Source organism: Cetorhinus maximus, chromosome 8 (assembly GCF_964194155.1).
Source record: "Cetorhinus maximus chromosome 8, sCetMax3.hap1.1, whole genome shotgun sequence".
Taxonomy (NCBI): Eukaryota; Metazoa; Chordata; class Chondrichthyes; order Lamniformes; family Cetorhinidae; genus Cetorhinus; species Cetorhinus maximus.
In genome coordinates, this window is record NC_135886.1 from 54,627,979 (window position 1) to 54,646,872 (window position 18,894).

General features: G+C 46.4%; 1 protein-coding gene across 1 annotated transcript in view; it reads left to right on the plus strand.

Moving 5' to 3' along the window:
* Nucleotides 1–18,894, plus strand: part of LOC144683639 (26S proteasome non-ATPase regulatory subunit 13-like) — a 51,205-nt gene that overhangs the window by 801 nt on the left and 31,510 nt on the right. The window contains exons 2-7 of the mRNA XM_078546880.1: nucleotides 2,808–2,886; nucleotides 5,776–5,810; nucleotides 8,052–8,107; nucleotides 11,694–11,737; nucleotides 13,914–14,000; nucleotides 16,574–16,745. Coding sequence (XP_078403006.1) covers nucleotides 2,808–2,886; nucleotides 5,776–5,810; nucleotides 8,052–8,107; nucleotides 11,694–11,737; nucleotides 13,914–14,000; nucleotides 16,574–16,745 — 473 coding nt within the window. The remainder of the gene's footprint in view (nucleotides 1–2,807; nucleotides 2,887–5,775; nucleotides 5,811–8,051; nucleotides 8,108–11,693; nucleotides 11,738–13,913; nucleotides 14,001–16,573; nucleotides 16,746–18,894) is intronic.

The following is an 18,894-nucleotide window of genomic DNA, read 5'->3' on the forward strand; positions in this document are numbered from 1 at the left end:
GAGAACTTCTACAATAGGAGGTAGCAGGCCCCCCCAGTGTCACCAGGGCCCTGGCCATGGCCTCGGACTGGCGATGCTCCAGTGTCTCTGGAGCCTGAGCTGGCTTCAGTGCCGGGAGAGGCTACAGGACACGCCCTCCTTTACCCTGACATGGGGCTGGACCGGAGTAAGGGGCCGCTGAGCTGCAGGAGGTTGGGTTCGACTGGACCCCAAACCCGGCCCGGCCATGGTGACTGTGCTAACAACCCTCATCCTGCACTCCGCCTCTTCTCACCCCCTCCCCTCCCTGAACCCCTCCCCTCCCTGACCCCCTCCCCAACCTCTTCCCCCCCTCCCCAACCTCTTCCCCCCCTCCCCAACCTCTTCCCCCCCTCCCCAACCTCTTCCCCCCACCCTCCCCAACCTCTTCCCCCCACCCTCCCCAACCTCTTCCCCCCACCCTCCCCAACCTCTTCCCCCCCCCTCCCCAACCTCTTTCCCCCCCCCCTCCCCAACCTCTTTCCCCCCCCCCTCCCCAACCTCTTTCCCCCCCCCCTCCCCAACCTCTTTCCCCCCCCCTCCCCAACCTCTTTCCCCCCCCTCCCCAACCTCTCTCCCCCCCCCTCCCCAACCTCTTTCCCCCCCCCTCCCCAACCTCTCTCCCCCCCCCCTCCCCAACCTCTCTCCCCCCCCCCCTCCCCAACCTCTCTCCCCCCCCTCCCCAACCTCTCTCCCCCCCCTCCCCAACCTCTCTCCCCCCCCTCCCCAACCTCTCTCCCCCCCCCTCCCCAACCTCTCTCCCCCCCCTCCCCAACCTCTCCCCCCCCCCCAACCTCTCTCCCCCCCCCTCCAACCTCTCTCCCCCCCCCTCCAACCTCTCTCCCCCCCCTCCAACCTCTCTCCCCCCCCCCTCCCCAACCTCTCTCCCCCCCCCTCCCCAACCTCTCTCCCCCCCCCCTCCCCAACCTCTCCCCCCCCCCCTCCCCAACCTCTCTCCCCCCCCCTCCCCAACCTCTCTCCCCCCCCCTCCCCAACCTCTCTCCCCCCCCCTCCCCAACCTCTCTCCCCCCCCTCCCCAACCTCTCTCCCCCCCCTCCCCAACCTCTCTCCCCCCCCCTCCCCAACCTCTCTCCCCCCCCTCCCCAACCTCTCTCCCCCCCCTCCCCAACCTCTCTCCCCCCCCTCCCCAACTCTTCCCCCCCCTCCCCAACTCTTCCCCCCCTCCCCAACTCTTCCCCCCCTCCCCAACTCTTCCCCCCCTCCCCAACTCTTCCCCCCCTCCCCAACTCTTCCCCCCCCCTCCCCAACTCTTCCCCCCCCTCCCCAACTCTTCCCCCCCCTCCCCAACTCTTCCCCCCCTTCCCCAACTCTTCCCCCCCTTCCCCAACTCTTCCCCCCCTTCCCCAACTCTTCCCCCCCTTCCCCAACTCTTCCCCCCCCTCCCCAACTCTTCCCCCCCTCCCCAACTCTTCCCCCCCTCCCCAACTCTTCCCCCCCTTCCCCAACTCTTCCCCCCCTTCCCCAACTCTTCCCCCCCCTCCCCACAACTCTTCCCCCCCTCCCCAACTCTTCCCCCCCCTCCCCAACTCTTCCCCCCCCTCCCCAACTCTTCCCCCCCCTCCCCAACTCTTCCCCCCCCTCCCCAACTCTTCCCCCCCTCCCCAACTCTTCCCCCCCCTCCCCAACTCTTCCCCCCCTCCCCAACTCTTCCCCCCCTCCCCAACTCTTCCCCCCCCTCCCCAACTCTTCCCCCCCCTCCCCAACTCTTCCCCCCCCTCCCCAACTCTTCCCCCCCCTCCCCAACTCTTCCCCCCCCCCCCAACTCTTCCCCCCCCTCCCCAACTTTTCCCCCCCCCTCCCCAACTCTTCCCCCCCCTCCCCAACTCTTCCCCCCCCTCCCCAACTCTTCCCCCCCTCCCCAACTCTTCCCCCCCCTCCCCAACTCTTCCCCCCCTCCCCAACTCTTCCCCCCCTCCCCAACTCTTCCCCCCCTCCCCAACTCTTCCCCCCCTCCCCAACTCTTCCCCCCCTCCCCAACTCTTCCCCCCCTCCCCAACTCTTCCCCCCCCTCCCCAACTCTTCCCCCCCTCCCCAACTCTTCCCCCCCCTCCCCAACTCTTCCCCCCCCTCCCCAACTCTTCCCCCCCTCCCCAACTCTTCCCCCCCTCCCCAACTCTTCCCCCCCCTCCCCAACTCTTCCCCCCCCTCCCCAACTCTTCCCCCCCCTCCCCAACTCTTCCCCCCCCTCCCCAACTCTTCCCCCCCTCCCCAACTCTTCCCCCCCCTCCCCAACTCTTCCCCCCCTCCCCAACTCTTCCCCCCCCTCCCCAACTCTTCCCCCCCCTCCCCAACTCTTCCCCCCCCTCCCCAACTCTTCCCCCCCCTCCCCAACTCTTCCCCCCCCTCCCCAACTCTTCCCCCCCCTCCCCAACTCTTCCCCCCCCCTCCCCAACTCTTCCCCCCCCTCCCCAACTCTTCCCCCCCCTCCCCACCTCTTCCCCCCCCTCCCCACCTCTCTCTCCCTTCCCCCCCCCCCACCTCCCCACCTCTCTCTCTTTCCCCCCCCCCTCCCCCCACCTCTCTCTCTCTCTCTCTCTCTCTCTCTCTCCCCCACCCCCCCTCCCCACCTCTCTCTCTCCTCAGGCTCAGCTCAGCCCCCCGCGCTCAGCCAGTTGGTTGATCCACCAAGGTCTGCACCTTCTGTCCTTATTGCTATTCTTTGGAACAGTCCAGAGGGATAGGCTGCCTCACTCTACTGTTTCATATGAGCCTTTGACAATCTGTGGCACTTCCTTAAAGATTAACCCTATTCTCTGCTTTCAATCCAGGCTCTGGCATCAACTCACAGTGGAACTGCTGGAGTTCACACTGATTCCTTGTTTCCCATCTGGCGATAACCTTTTGCAGGTACGATTATTGATAGTTCAGACTAAATCTTCAAAAGGACACATATAAAGCAGGTGTTTCATCAACACGGTTATTGTGGGTGGAATAGAGGTGGAGTTTTCACTATTCTCATCTGAAATGCAGAGTGACAGATCTGGATCTGCAGTTGCAAAGCCTTAGACTGTCACAATATGTGTTTCACCATCATTGAATACTGAGAATACTGCAAACGCTGGAAATGTGAAATTAAAACAGAAAATGCTGGATGCACTCAGCAGGTCAGGCAGCATCTGTAGAGAGAGAAATAATTAACATTGCGAATCATCAGATGAAATGTCCTTAACCCTAACATTAATTATTTTCTTTTCTTCACTGATGCTGCCTGAGCTGCTAAGTGTTTTAGCCCCCTTGAGTTAGCCAGTGCCACTTTACATCCACTTCTGTGTCCAACCCAAGTTTTGTCTGACTTCTAAACCATTTCCTGCAGCTTTGTTTGGAGTGTTTTTCCCCTTTTTCATTGCAGAAGATGACAAGTTTCATACATAACCTCTGAGTCTTCCCTGTACAATCAGCTTGTTAGAAAACACAGTACTGTATAAGCTAGTGACTTTTCGCTGCACATTTATATAGACAGTATAAACAAAACTCGTAACCTGTCCAGACAGTATGTGCATTTGCTCCATTATCAACCTGGATGGATAGATCATGCTTGAAATAGATTGATTTGTTCATCAATCTAGGATTTCTTTGATTGATTTTGATAGATGTTTGATCAAATGATAGCCTGGTCACAACATTTATACAGCATAGCAAACCATCCCAAGATGCTTCACAGAAGTGAGGGTGTTGGGTGGGCACACGTGTACTGGAGGTAGCATTGGGCAAATGGGTCAGAACCAGCAATGTGGAGCTCCAGCCTCGGTTTGCTTTGTTTGCCTAACTTTGTTGCAATTTCATGTTTGATTCTCGTCTATTAGGTTTCCACCCTTACAACACTACTGAAACGGCCCTTACCAAAGTCAAAAATGACATTCTTGATGACCATGGCAAGCTGTCCCTCCTCATCCTTCTAGACCTGTCTGAAGTCTTAGATGTGGTTGACCACATCATCCTCCTCCAACTCCACCGGGCTGGGTGGGACTGCATTCAACTGGTGTCATTCTTAACTATCCAGTCGTAGCCAGTGAATCATCTTCAGTGACTTCTTTTCCTGCTCCTGCACTGTTTCCTGATCTCCAAAAAGATCTATCCTTAACCCCTTCTAATTCTCATCTACCTGTTACCTCTCAGCAATATCATCTGAAAAAAACAATGTCAGGTTCCATATATATCCTATCACCATCACTTCTCTCAACTCTTCCACTGGCACTGATTTGTCAAGCTGCTTGTCTGACGTTTGCTATTGGGTGGGCAGCCATTTTCTCCAATTTAATATTGGGGAAAGCTGAAGTCATGTCTTTGGTCCTTGCCACAAACTCTGTTCCCTGGCCATCAGTTCAACCTATCCTTCTAGCAACTGTCTGAATCTGAGCCCAAACCATTCACAGCCTTGGTGTAGTGTTTGATCCCAAGATGAACAGTCGGCCACATATCCACTCCATCTCTTAGACCACCTGCTTCCATCTCTGTAACATCTCTCAAAACTTTACACTGTCTCAGTTTATGTGCTGCTGAAAGCCTCATCTGTGTCTTTGTTACCTCTAGACTGGACTATTGGGAGAGAGTGATGTGGTGGTGTTGTCACAGGACTGGTAATCCAGAGACCTAGGGTAATACTCTGGGGACTCAGGTTCTAATCCCACCACGGCAGATGGTGGAATTTGAATTCAGTAAAAATCTTGAATTAAAAGTCTAATGATGACCATGACAAAAAGCCATTGTCGATTGTCAAAAAAACCTATCTGGTTCACTAATGTCCTTTAGGGAGGGAAATCTGCTGACCTTACCTGGTCTGATCTATATGTGACTCCAGACCCGTAGCAATGTGGTTGACTCTGAAATGGCCTAGCAAGCCATTCAACTCAAGGGCAATTAGGGATGGGCAATAAATGCTGGCCTAACCAGCGACGCCCACATCCCATGAATGAATAAAAAAAAAATTCCACTCCACTTCCATCTACCAACCGACATAAACTTGTGCTCATCCACAACTCTGCTGCTCACAACTTAACTGGCACTAGATCCCCATCATCCATCAGCCCTATGCTTGCTGTCCTATGTTGGCTCCTGGTCCAGCAATATATCAATTTTAAAATTCTCATTCTTTTTTTCAAATCCTTCTATGGCCTCCTATCTCTGTAACTTCCTGCAGCCCTGCAAGCCTTTGAGATTATTTGTGCTACTCCAGTTCTATCTTCTTGTGCAGCCCTGATTTTAATCGCTCTGCCACTGGTGGCAGTGCCTTCAGCTGCAATGGCCCTAAGCTCTAGAATCCCTTTCTAAACCTCTCCGCCTCTTCATGTCTCGCTCCTCCTTTAAGATGCTCCTTAAAACCTACCTCTCTGACTAAGTTTGGTTAACTCTCCTGATATCTTTTTATGTGGCTTGGTGTCGAATTTTGTTTGATAATGCTCCTGTTAAACACCTTGGGCCATTTTGCTATGTTAAAGGCACTATGTAAATATAAGTTGTTACTGATGTTGTTTATATAAGGCTATTAGTTTCGATATCAGCATAGCCTGTTGATGGAATCAAGTTTGCAGATTGGAATGACTTCACTGTTGGGTTTTCATCAGCTTTTGATTACTATAAGCATCTTTTGTCATTACCGTTGATATTTAGCAATTCAGAATAAAAAGTGACTGTAAAAACATGACCAGCTGTGACAAGTCTGCCTACAGAACAGTAACAATCATTCATACCACATGTGTATGCTCCAGATATAACACTACCTTTTCTAATCTTTTGCAGTTATATGAACACTTCATAAGTGACTTTGAGCATAGGTAAGCATATGGCAAGATAATGCAGGCCTGGGACATGATTGCAGACAATTTGGATTTAACCAGGCCTGGAACATATGATCTGTTTTTCCAAGAGTTCTAAAAATAAGCTGAGTTTAGACCTTTGTTTTTCGTCAGGAGTGCAGACTCCATTGATGAGAATTACTAGCACTCTGCTGACTGGAAAGTGTCAATGTTGGCGTGGCGCATAGTGGAGTGTTTGCTCACTCTAGTCTGTGGTAATCACCCCAGTTTAAGATGTAATGGGAATAGAGTGACTTTTGGAATCAATAATAATAGAGTACCAAGAACATTGTGAATGTGACAACTATAATATGGCATTTTTAATACATACTCAAAATGATAATAAAAGGTGCTGGAAGTACTCAAGAACATTGGAAGAAAGGAAAGGACAAGTTAATGTTTTGGATAGATTCCCATTGTCATACATCATCTTTGGCTCTCAAATGTTTTTCTCCATTCCCATGATATGGACATTGCGAGCAATAATGGCATTTATTGCCTGTAGCTAGTTGATGTTGAAAAGGTGGTGGTTAGCTGCTCTACCTTGAACCACTGGTCTGTGTGGTGAATGTGCTCTCATAGTTCTGTTAGGGTGTTCCAGGATTTTGACTCAACAGTGATGGATAGATGGAGTATTGATCCTTCCTTTCTGCTCTATCTGGACCCCTCGTAATTTTGTATGCCTCAATTAAATCTCCTCTCGGCCACCCAAAGGAAACAACCCCAGCCTATACAATCTTTCCTCATAGCTAAATTTTTCCAATCGTGGCAACATCCTCATAACTCCTTCGTACCCTCTTTAGTGTGATCACATCCTTTCTGTACACAGTACTCCAACCGTGGCCTGTGTTCCAGCATGGTCACATGGGCAGATAAATGGCAGATGGAATTTAACCCTGAAAGGTGTGAGGTGATACACTTTGGAAGGAGTAATTTGACAAGGAAGTATTCAATGAACGGCAGGAACAAAGGGACCTTGGCGTGTGTGTCCATAGATCTCTGAAGGCAGAGGGACATGTTAGTGGGGTGGTGAAGTAGGCATATGGGACACTTGCCTTTAACAATCGAGGCATAGATTAAAAAAGTAGGGAGATCATGTTGGAGTTGTATAGAACCTTGGTGAGGCCACAGCTGCAGTACTGTGTGCAGTTGTGGTCGCCACATTATAGGAAGGATGTGATTGCACTGGCGGGGGTGCAGAGGAGATTCACCAGGATGTCGCTTGGGATGAAACATTTAAGTTATGAAGAGAGGTTGGATAGACTTGGATTGTTTTCGTTGGAGCAGAGAAGACTGAGGGGTGACCTGATCGAGGTATACAAGATTATGAGGGTCATGGACAGGGTGGATAGGGAGCAGCTGTTCCCCTTAGTTGAAGGGTCAGTCACGAGGGGATATAAGTTCAAGGTGAGGGGCAGGAGGTTTTGGGGGATGAGGAAAAACATTTTTACCTCGAGGGTGGTGACGGTCTGGAATGCACTGCCTGGGAGGGTGGTGGAAGTGGGTTGCCTCACATCTTTTAAAAAGTACTTGGATGAGAACTTGGCCCATGGCCTTGAATGTTATGACATGCCAAGTGCTGGTAAATGGGATTAGGTAGGTAGGTCAGGTGTTTCTCACGTGTCGGTGCAGACTCGATGGGCTGAAGGGCCTCTTCTGCACTGTGATTCTGTGATAACCTCCCTGCTCTTACCAATAAAGGTATGTATCGCATTTACTTTCTTGACCACCTTGTCTAGCTATCCAGCAATCTTCAGGGACTGTGGACATACTCTGAGGAAAAGCTTCTCAGAATCCTACCATTCATTCTGTATTCCCTTACCTTGTTTCTCCTCTCCAAATTCTCCAGATTAAATTCCATTTGCCATATTCTACCCATTATCTTCAGCAGTCTACAGGTCTCTTCCTCACTATCAACCACACAGCCAATTTTTGTAACAATCATGCCCCCAAATGTTGCCCACATCCCAAAAACAAAGCAAATTCCCAATTGCATGCACAGCACTCTACGCTGCAGCTGACTTCAGAATACACTCGATGCTGCCAGTCGATGCATACTTGAGAGCTGCCCTTCTCATAAGTGCAAACATTTAGCAGAACGGCCAGGGGATTGATTTGTGGCTAATTCAAAGATTTTATTTCCATCTATTCTGAAATGGTTGTATCCAGTAGTCGACACTGAAGGTTCACTAATTCTGGGATTAATGTTCTCTCACACAGAATAAATCCATTGTCCCTGGTGGAAATTATTCTACGTGTGGTTCGACAGATGAGTGGTATGTTTTTTAATTCCATTTTGGTATATCTATTTGTCTTGGCGGTTTGTACTTTACCTTATCAACCTTGCATACGTGTTTGTACTCCATATTTTAAAGATTTTAAATCATAATGTAAATGTCCTAAATTAATGGAAATTTGCCCAGGAGCGCAGACCACAGCTAGTTGGAGGGCATGGAATGTGTTTTTGCTGTGTCTGTTTTAACAGGCTGTGAAAGGCTACAGCACCACTTCAAGGCCCAAGTAAGAATAATAGGCATTAGTGTTACTCACTGATTTCAATATACTGGGAGCATGATGGTGCAGCAGATAGAGGATATTAAACTATTATATAATGTTATGGCGTATTTCTCCAAAATTCAGATTGGTTTTGCACTCAGGACTAGGAATGTCTATTAACCATGTGACATCATTGTGTATTAATTTGCCTTCTATACAGTTCAGTGTTTTAGAGGCAGGGGTCTCACAGTAAAAACTCCTGTCATATCTGGAACACTGTTTAATTTGCAGTAACTGGCCACTTGTGGCTAATTGCATTTCTGATCAGTGTGTCAAAAGATGAGTAATAGACATCATTGTTGGTCATGTGGTCTCTATGCACAGTGTATGGATGTGAAGATAATATAAGAAATAGGAGCAGCCTGTTAAGCCTGCTCTATTATTCAATGCGATTATGGCTGATATGCCCCAACTCCACTTTCCTGCCTGCTTTCCATATCCTTTGATTCCTTAAGAGATCAACAATCTATCTTCCCCAGCCTTGAATATACTCATTGATGGAGCAACTGCAACCTCTGGGGTTGAGAAATCCAATGATTCACAACCCTTTGAGTAAAGAAACTTCTCATCTTAGCCTGAAATGATCCCTTGTCTTGACACTGTGCACTTTAATCTCTATTTGTTGGTAACATGGTGAGATGAAAAGCAGAGAGGGCAACATTTTTGTTCATTAAGAGTGCATTATTTCCTTGGTTACTGGCTGGTGGTAAATGTTTGTAAATATATGCATGTGAAGTACATTTACCTGTGTGGAATGAGTGTATTTAAGACGTTTTGACTAAAATCAGTGGCTAAAGTCACTATCTGCAACCACACTCTATCTAGTCAGTGATCCCTATTCAATAACACTGACTAGAGACCAAATTTTAATGGCCAACTTTATTACAATATTGTGACAGTACTGTCCCTACTCTTTTAAAACAACATATTTTAGAACTTGTCAAGAGGAGCAATATTAGTGCTAGGGAATAGATCCCATTTCAGGCAACTAGTGTCAGCATTGAGTGCTCCCTGGTAAGGTACAGTATGAGCCGCATTTAGCATAAAGCTCCCGCTGTTCTGTATCAATAACAAGCCTCAGCTTCACTGAGTGCCCCCTACTGCACTAATGTGAGATTTATTTATCTTTCAGATCAGCTAGCCTATGTTAGTGATTGTTAATTAGTACTGAATTGGAGACAGGTTTTGCTATGCCTAATATGAACTGCATGCTAGCTCATTTCATAGCCAAGAGACAGTGGAGGCTTCCATCTCATAAGTCTGTGTGAAGTTGCAGCCAGGTCCTGGAGCTGAAAGACCACTACCACTGTGCTACCAATTCCCTGGTTCCCATTGAATTTAAGTGAGGTCTAAATCCTGTGTGCACATGGTGAACCTACTAGAACAACTTGAATTTAGCACCTTTAACATAGTAAAATATCCCAAGGTATTTCACAAGAGTGTTATCAAATAAAAACTGACACCCAGCTTTGTAAGTGTTAGGAAATATTATCAAAAGCTTCGTCAAAGAAATATGTTTTAAGGAGCTTTTTACAGAAGTTAAAGAAGTGGAGAGGTTCAGGGAGAGAACTCCAGAGTTCAGGATCTGGACAGCCAATTGTAAAGCGATTTAAAATCTGGGATGCTCAAGATGCCAAAATTGGAGCAGTGCCAGTATCGTGAGGTTTTTTTGAACTGGAGGAGGTTAGTGATGGAGAGGGGCAAGGCCCTGAATGGATTTGAAAACCAGAATGCAAATTTTAAAATTGAGGTGTAGTCAGACCTGTGCCTTAAGCTCCTTGGGAGTAATAACAGTTGGGAAAATAAACCAGTAAATCATTTTGACATGACTTTTACTTTATCCTTTTCCCCCTGAAGGAGCTGACTGTTGCTCAGTATTTATCCTGGGACACTCTCAGCACCCCAATGCCATTTTTTGTGTGAGCCTCGACAGTGCACAAGCTGCTAATCCATTTAAGACATCTGTCCTGAACCTTCTTGAAAAACTTGAGCTATACAGCATGATTTATGGATAATAGTTGAGTATGGGAACCTGAGGACCTTTTCCCCTTCTGCAGCCCCTCCTCTCAGCCCAGAGGTGCTAGAAGCAGTTATAGAACTCCTTCAGCTGAGATGGGTTAGCTCAGCACAGACCAGCTGCTGCTGAGGCAGTAGGAATGGGTGGATATTTAAGTTACAGAAGATGCATTAAATTCTGTAGACAGCACACACTCTCGCCAGGTATATCCTGATGGTTCAGTGAGTTAGTTGGCAGTCAGTGCTGCACTGAGCCATGTGGACCAGAAGGTTTAGACATTGATCCATGCAGTTGCCCCATCTGAGATGTGACAGCTATTGAGGTGCAACAATCTGTTTTTGATCCCACAGGTGTTGGATGGGTGGGAGGGGGAAACTACCCTGATTTCCTACTACTCATTGTGAACCATTGAACCCTGCTGGAAAGTGCATGTCTGCAAAGGTTGAAAGAAAGAAAAACTTGTATAAATATAGTGCCTTTTGTTACCTCGATGTCCCAAAAACTTTAAAACTAATTAAGTACTTTAATGTGTAGTCACCATTGTAATGTAGGAAATGCTGCAGCCGGTTTGTGCACAGCAAGCTCCCACAAACAGCATTGTGAAGTTGACCAGAATGTGTTTGATGTAGATTGAAGGATAATTATGGGCTTGGAAACCAGGTTGAGCATTCCTCTTCAATATGGTGCTGTGGGATCATTCATGTCCACCAAGGTGCGTAGGAGGGGTCTCAGTTTAATGTTTCACCCGAAAGACATTGCAACATTCTTTCAGTAGAGTGTCAGCCTGAATTACATGGTCAAGTCTCTGAAGTGGGGCTTGAACCCATGACCTTCTGAGCCACAAGTGAGAGGTTTCACTGAGGCACGGCTGATACCTTGTGTTGGGTGACGATGAGATCGGTCTTGACTCCCAGTTGGAAAGCCTTCCTACGCTTCTTTGTCTTGAATACTTTCCCTTCTGAAGGTTGCTGTCAACTGCAGAATTGTGCATCGGTGAAACCCAGCGCTTATCGGTTGGGGGGAAGTGAGATTGTGTAGTAGCTGGTCCCTGACTTACCTGTCATGGTGACAGGATGGTCTTTGCACAAAATAATCTTTCAGACGCATCTCTCATTCGAGGATTAAATGTGTCATTGTATCATAAATATGTTGAATGGTTTTGTGTAAAATGCCATCACAATGGAATGAGAGTTAAAGTGGTGAAAGATCAATGAAAGGGTTGATTGGCACCCATCCTGCAAATTGGAGATTTGTGCCTTGACTTTGGTTTCCTTGTATTTCTTCCTCAGATGCACAAATGGCTTTAAATCTACTTGAAAAGACATGGGAGAAGGTAAGGTGGAAAAGGCAGTATTAAACTGCTTCAGTACCTTAATATCCAATTTATACTGTACTTCAACCAGTAATTGCATTTGAAGCTTTCAGAATCTTTTAATGTGTTGAATGCTTATTAAACTAATGCTTTTCCTTACAAAAGCCAAATACTGGGAATGCTGGCAATTGACAATAACAAAAAAATGCTGGAAACATTCTGGCTGCACAATGTTTGGGGACAGAGAAACATTCACTGTTTCAGCTCGCCCTTTCATAACTGGGAAAAATCAGAAATGTAATAGGTTTTAAGCAAGTGAACCAAAGGGAAGGTCTGTGATGGGGTGGAAGACAGGAGAAATTAAATAGTAAAAAAGTTGGTGGTGTATGACCAAGGGGAGGCTACTTAATAAGATAAGAGCCCATGGTGTTGGAGTAGTATATTAGCATGGATAGAGAATTGGCTAACTATTGGAAGACAGAGTTGGGATAAGGGGGGCATTTTCGGGATGGCAACCTGTAACTAGTGGAGTGCCACAGGGATCGGTGCTGGGGCCTCAAATTATTTATAATATATATTAATGACTTAGATGAGGGAAGTGAATGTACTATCGCCAAGTTTGCGGATGACACAAAAATAGGTGGGAAGGCAAGTGGTGAGGATGACAGTCTACAGAGGGATATAGACAGGTTAAGTGAGTGGGCAAAAACTTGGCAGATGAAATATAATGTGGGAAAATGTGAGGTTACGTGCTTTGGCAGGAAGAATAGAGGAGCTGAATATTATTTAAATGGAGAAAGCTGCAGCACAGAGATTTGGGAGTCCTTGTGCATGAATCCCAAAAAGCTAATATACAAGTTCAGCAGGCAATAGGGAAGGCAAATGGAATGTCGACCTTTATTTCAAAGGGAATGGAGTGTAAAAATAGGGAAATCTTGCTAAAACTATACAAGGCACTAGTTAGACCACACCTAGAATACTGTGAACAATTTTGGTCCCCTTATCTAAGGAAAGAAAAACTGGCATTGGAGGCAGTCCAGAGAAGGTTCATAGGTTGATCCTGGGTATGGAGGGATTTTCTTATGAGGAGAGCTTGAGTCGGTTGAGCCTGCACTCATTGGAGTTTAGAAGAATGAGAGGTGACCTTATTGAAACATATAAGATTCTTAAGGGGCTTGACAGGGTAGATGCTGAGAGGTTGTTTCCCTTTTTGAGAGAGTCTAGGACCAGAGGGCATAATCTCAGAGTAAGGAGGCGCCCATTTAAGACAGAGATGAGGAGGAATTTCTTCTCTGAGGGTAGTGAATCTGTGGAATTCTTTACCACAGAGGGCTGTAGGAGCTGGGTCGTTAAGTATATTCAAGGCTGAGATAGACAGATTTTTAATCAGTATGGGAATCGGGGTTATGGGGAAAAGGAAGGAAAGTGGAATTGAGGATTATCAGATCAGCCATGACCTCATTGAATGGCGGAACAGACTCGATGGGCTGAATGGCCTACTTCTACTCCTACATCTTATGGTCTTATGAGTGGCAACGGGGCAAGTAAAGGAACACATGCATTTTCATGTTTGGGTATGGTCCCACAGGGACGGGGAGTGGTTCGAGTTTGGGTGCAGTTCCATGAGGACCATGAATGATTCAAGTGCTGGTTCCTGGATTTGTGCTGGGAAATTGGCAGAACAAGGCCTGAAGGTGAGCGGCAGTTGTTCCAAGGCCCATGGGAAATGGAAGGGTTTTAGGAATGGGGTAGGTGGTGTGGAATGGCAAGCCCGTGGAAACAACTGTTAAGAGATCCAGTTGGAAGGGAGAAGGTGGGTGGGTAAATATTAGGAAATGCATAATTGGTCAGATGAGGTTGGGAATAGGCCAGAATCTGTCCAGGGCTTCAAGCTAGAATTCTAGAAATGAAGATCTGCTTTACACTAAGTATCTCTGTGAAACTGAAAGGTTAGGTATAATGGCAAGTGTTCAAACCTCTTGCATAAACTAGACCCTAGGAATGACAGAAATAACACACATGACCTTCCTGTCAGCATTGGAAGTCTTTTATATTTATCGATAAAGGTACAGAGCGTGTGCATGTACTAACTTGATGGACAGCAGACCTGGAGTAAAACCGTCTTGGAGAGATCCAAAAGCCAACCATGTGGGATGTCCCAGGAACTGATCACAACCTTTTGTCTTTGATCTGACAGGTGAAGGGTAATGATGAAGCCATGATTCTCTGTAGGACTGCTATTGCTGCCATTAAAATCAAAATTGGGGACCTCCAGGAAACAAAGGTAATAAAGAACACGAAAATTCTGTAGCAGGTGGACAGAGCTGGAGGGAAAGCCAGTGTTAGTCTTATTGGGGGGAGTAAAAAGAGTACAATTTGAAATGGAATATCACTGGCAGTTTTGGATAAGCTCAAGTTTACAGAGGGTGCAAGGTGGGAGGCTAGCCAGGAGAACAGAGGTAACAATGGCATGGGAGGATATAACATGGGCGTAAGTGACTACATTTCAAAAGTAATGTACTGCCTGTGAAGTATTTTGGTATGTCTTAAGCTCATAAAATGTGTTATATAAGTGCAAATTCTGCCTTCCTTCCTGAAGGTGGCACCTAAACCCCTCCAACATTGCTGTCTGGTGATCAGCTGGGAGTGACGTTGAGCATATTGAGAATTCCTTGAATTCCAGAAAAAAATCACTCCAGTGTATTTGTGAATTTTGTACTATGGGGAAGAATCCCCCCCACCCCCACCGTCGTCGGTGGGGAAGTGCAGGTGCGTGCGCGTGTAGGCACGCCTCCGATCGGCACCTCTAATCAGGGGCGCGCTGCCATTTTACGTGGGCGGGCCAATTAAGGTCTGCCCAGTGTGATGTCTGCCAGGAATTGCTATGCGCTCCCTGTGCGGGTGGGGGGTATTCCCTCAGCCGAGAGTGCGCTCTTTCGGGCATGTGCGTGAAAGAGCACACTCATCTCCCTGAGGCTAAGTGTTGCCTCGGAGACCGGCGCCAAATTTAAAAAATGGTCAATGTACAAAAATAAAATTTCCCTGACATGTCCCCTCATGTGACACTGTCACGTGAGTTGGGAAATGTCCATCACTTTTAATCAAACTTCTATTAAATTTTTAAAAACCCTCATGAAACCTAATCCAGCCCATGAATGAGGTTTCATGCTTTTTCTGAAGCCCGCTAGGGCTTCCGGCGTGCCTGCCAACCTTAAGGTTGGACCGGCAGGTCCATTAATTACTTGAATTAGTTTTTAAATGGCCTCAATAGGCCGTTGACAGGTCGGCGGGCGCACAGCTAATTCGGCTGCGTCCCCACCGACCTGAAAATTGAAATGACGCGGGTGACGTCAGGAGTTCTGCGCAACGTCATCCCGCGTCATTTTACGTGTCGGCAAGCAGGCACCCCCCGCCCCCCCCTCACCGACCTCAATATCCTGGCCATGAAGTTGCTGGAGTGTTCTGTTGAGTTGCTGTGTGAAAATGTGCTCACTGAAAGATTAACAGTTATGAAATAATCTGAGAGCTTCGGGAATGATCTGAATCCTATGAGAATAATCTTTGTATCCATGTATGTGAAACCTGTATAAATGAATGCTCCAAAAAAATGGAAATATATTCAGAGACCCAAATAAGTTGCATGCTAAAATATGAGAGGCATTCTGAAATCTCTCAAATTTACAAATTACAAACTATGGCCAACGTTAATTCACCACATTCATTTACAACTTAAAACATGGGCACAGTGGGTCAGTACGAGACAGCTTTGGGTTTTTGAAAGAAGCTCCTTACTCAGTAGCCAAAGCAGGCAGAGAAGCCATTTATCTCTGAGATTGACAGTTTGCAAGGCTCTGTCCCAGAGGTAGAACCCTAGGCTTCTCCACCTCAATGGATAGAATTTTGCCCTTGGCAGGTGGGCTCAGCGGTCGGGAAGGCTGACCACTGCCCGCGATCAGCACCGCACCGCAATTTTACGCTGGCGGGCCAATTAAGGCCCGCTAGCATGAAACGCGAGCGGCAGCACTGAGTGCTGTCTATGTGTGGGGGGTGGGTGAGGAGGGCGAGCAGGCCGAGCGCGAACTTCGCGCATGAGTGATCGCTTCATAATCTCCCTGAGGCAGAGATGCCCCAGGGAGATGAAGAGATATAAAAAAAATAAAGAAAATAAAAATGTAATAAAACATGTCTCCCCTTGTGACTGTCACATGAGCAGGGACATGTGATTAAAGAAAAATTAAAGTTTTTATTTTATTTTTTATTTGCTTTTGGTAACCTCATCCCACCCGTGGATGAGATTTCCAAAGAAATGCAAAGGCCACTTGGCCTTTTCGCCTGCCCGTCAACCGTTAGGTTGGACGAACAGTGAAAAATTTACGTTAATTGATTACTTAATGGCCTTAACAGGCCTTTTAATTATCGGTAGGTGCGTTGCCAGCTCTGGCATGCGCCCGCTGACCGAACCACCTCGTGACTGCACATTGACGTCGGCACGCTCGGCCGATGTCAACACGCATCATTTCACGCTTGAGCGGGTCAGGCGCGCCCCCGCCCTCCAAGTGAAAATTTCCGCCCTAAGATACTGATGATGAACTCCCATTCTACTAAATGTTTTTACAATGCACACAATGAGCATTTTGAAAATAAAGACATCCGCCAGAAAAAAAGCTGATGACTGTCCCTAAGGTGTCTATAATTTACAGGTTGCACTGTATATCAATTGGAGGCAGTGTACAGTGATAAAAGGTGTGATTCTCCAATTTATATTGTAATCTTCCAGTACATCATTATCTCTTCCTTTGTATTTGTTTGGTGATATTTCCCAAACTAACCTGTTACGTTGACCCTTCCACTTGTTAGAAAATCATTGAAGAAGTTGATGAGATGCTGCAGAAGTTGCCGGGGGTGACATCTGTCCACGGCCGGTTTTATGACACTTCCAGCAGTTACTATCAGGTGGTGGGTGACCATGCTGCTTACTATAGGGAGGCTCTGCGGTATCTCGGCTGCACCGAACTCTCTGACTTATCAAGTAAGTATCAAGCTCTGTTCTTTTAGAAACATTGCAGTTTATCTCTTTTAGTGACTGCTGGTTTTAGGGAGCTTATTAGAAAGAATCTATATAATTTCTTGCTCTTTCCTCATTCCTCCTTTAAAATTTTTTTTCTCAATTAATTATCCGCAAATCTTCTGCAAACTAATATAGATTCTGATTTCACCACCGTTTCTGGTTTTACATTCTGGGGAATAAGTTGGATAATTATGAATCTTCAGAAACTTTGCTGTGAATTCAAAATGTGTCTCAAGACATGGCAAATTATTAGAGAGCTTGATTCTACACAGTCAAGCGATAGTGACCTTAAATGAAATGGAAGCATCCAGCAGTCAGAATGACACAACATTGATTCACCTTATTTGCAAAGGGTTTCAAATGTATTTTACTACAAGACAAATTCCTTACGTGTGTGTCTGTGTGTGTGCGTGCGCTTTGTCTGTATTAAGCAGATCAGAGAGTCTGATTTCGTTGGGACATAAATGTTGTCTGATACTCTGCCTCCTCAAATTCAGGAGGAGATTTCCTCTGTGTGCAATGTGTAATAAAATCATCAGCTTGCTTCTTTACAGAAGTACATCTTCATGATTTTGCTAAACGTATCACACGGAAACCACTCTAGCCTCTTAAGGCCAGTTGGGTGTCAACCTTGGCTCATTTGGTAACACTTGAGCCTTTGAGTCAGAAGGCTGTCCCAGCCTGGAATCTGAGTGCAAAAATCAAGGTTGATTTCCAATGCAATACTGAGAATGCCGTCTTTCAGATAAGTTGAACCAAGGCCTAATCTTCTCCTCAGGTGTACATAAAAGATCCCATGACACTATTCCACTGTCCCATGCCAAATGGCTTCCTTCTGTGCCATACCAATTTTGTGATTTTGAAGAAGAGCAAGGGATCAGGAATCTCCTGGCCCATATATATTCCTCAATTAGCATCACGGAAACTGATTATCTGGTCATTATCCTTTGTAGGAACATGCTGTGTGCAAATTGTCTGCCACATTTCCTACAATGCAAATGTAACTACACTTTAAAAATACTTATTGGCTGTAAAATGCTTTGAAATGTCCTGTGGTCAAAGGTGCTATATAAACCCAAGTCTTTTCTTTTAAACTCCAGTCTGAGAACTGTATCGTTTATTTATCATGTTGTCCATTTTGAGCAAGATTGCCATTGAACAAGTTCTCACTCTTTTGTGCAATGACCTTGACAGCCAGCAAGAGTTAGGTTGAGATTGCCCAAACTTATTTCATGTAGCTTGTTGCTGATAGACAGAAGAGACATATTAATTGCACCAAGTGAGGTTAAGTATATGCAGGTGTAGGGCATGGATTGGATGGTTACTTGAGCACATATAAAGAGAGACACTGAGTCAAGCAAGGAGGTAAGGTAATCATAGTCCACAATCAAGTGAGACAAGTGGTTATATAGCTTGAGGGGCACCACTCCACACCAAACATGGGGCAAGGCATGGAGGCAGATCTCCATGAAATATCAGAGCTAGTAAGAGGATAGAACCCATGCCATTAGGGATGAGTGACCAGAATATGATGGGAGTTTTTCATTTATGTTTGAAAGTGAAGTAGTTTCGGGAAGATGGTGGAGTAGTGGCAATGCCACTGGACTAATTATCAAGAGACCCGGGCTAATGCTCTGGGGACATGGGTTCAAATCCCACCATGGCAGCTGGTGAAATTTGAATTCAGTTAATAAATCTGGAATATAAAGCTAGTCTCAGTAATGGTGACCATGAAACTATCATTGATTATCGTAAAAGCCTATCTGTTCACTAATGTCCTTTAGGGAAGGAAATCTGCCATCCTTACCTGGTCTGGCCTACATGTGACTCCAGACCCACAGCAATGTGATTGACTCTTAACTGCCCCTCTGAAATAACCTAGCAAGGTCGATTCAACAAATCCTGGCCTTGTCAGCGACACCCACATGCCATGAAAGAATAAAAAAATGTTCAATCTGAAGTCAGGGTGTTAAATTTTAACAAAGGAAATTATGAGGGTATGAGGGGCAAATTTGCTGAGATCGATTGGGAAAATACTTTAAAAGGTATGACGGTACATAGGCAATGGATCATCTTTAAAGAATTACATAGTTAGCAACTACATATTCCT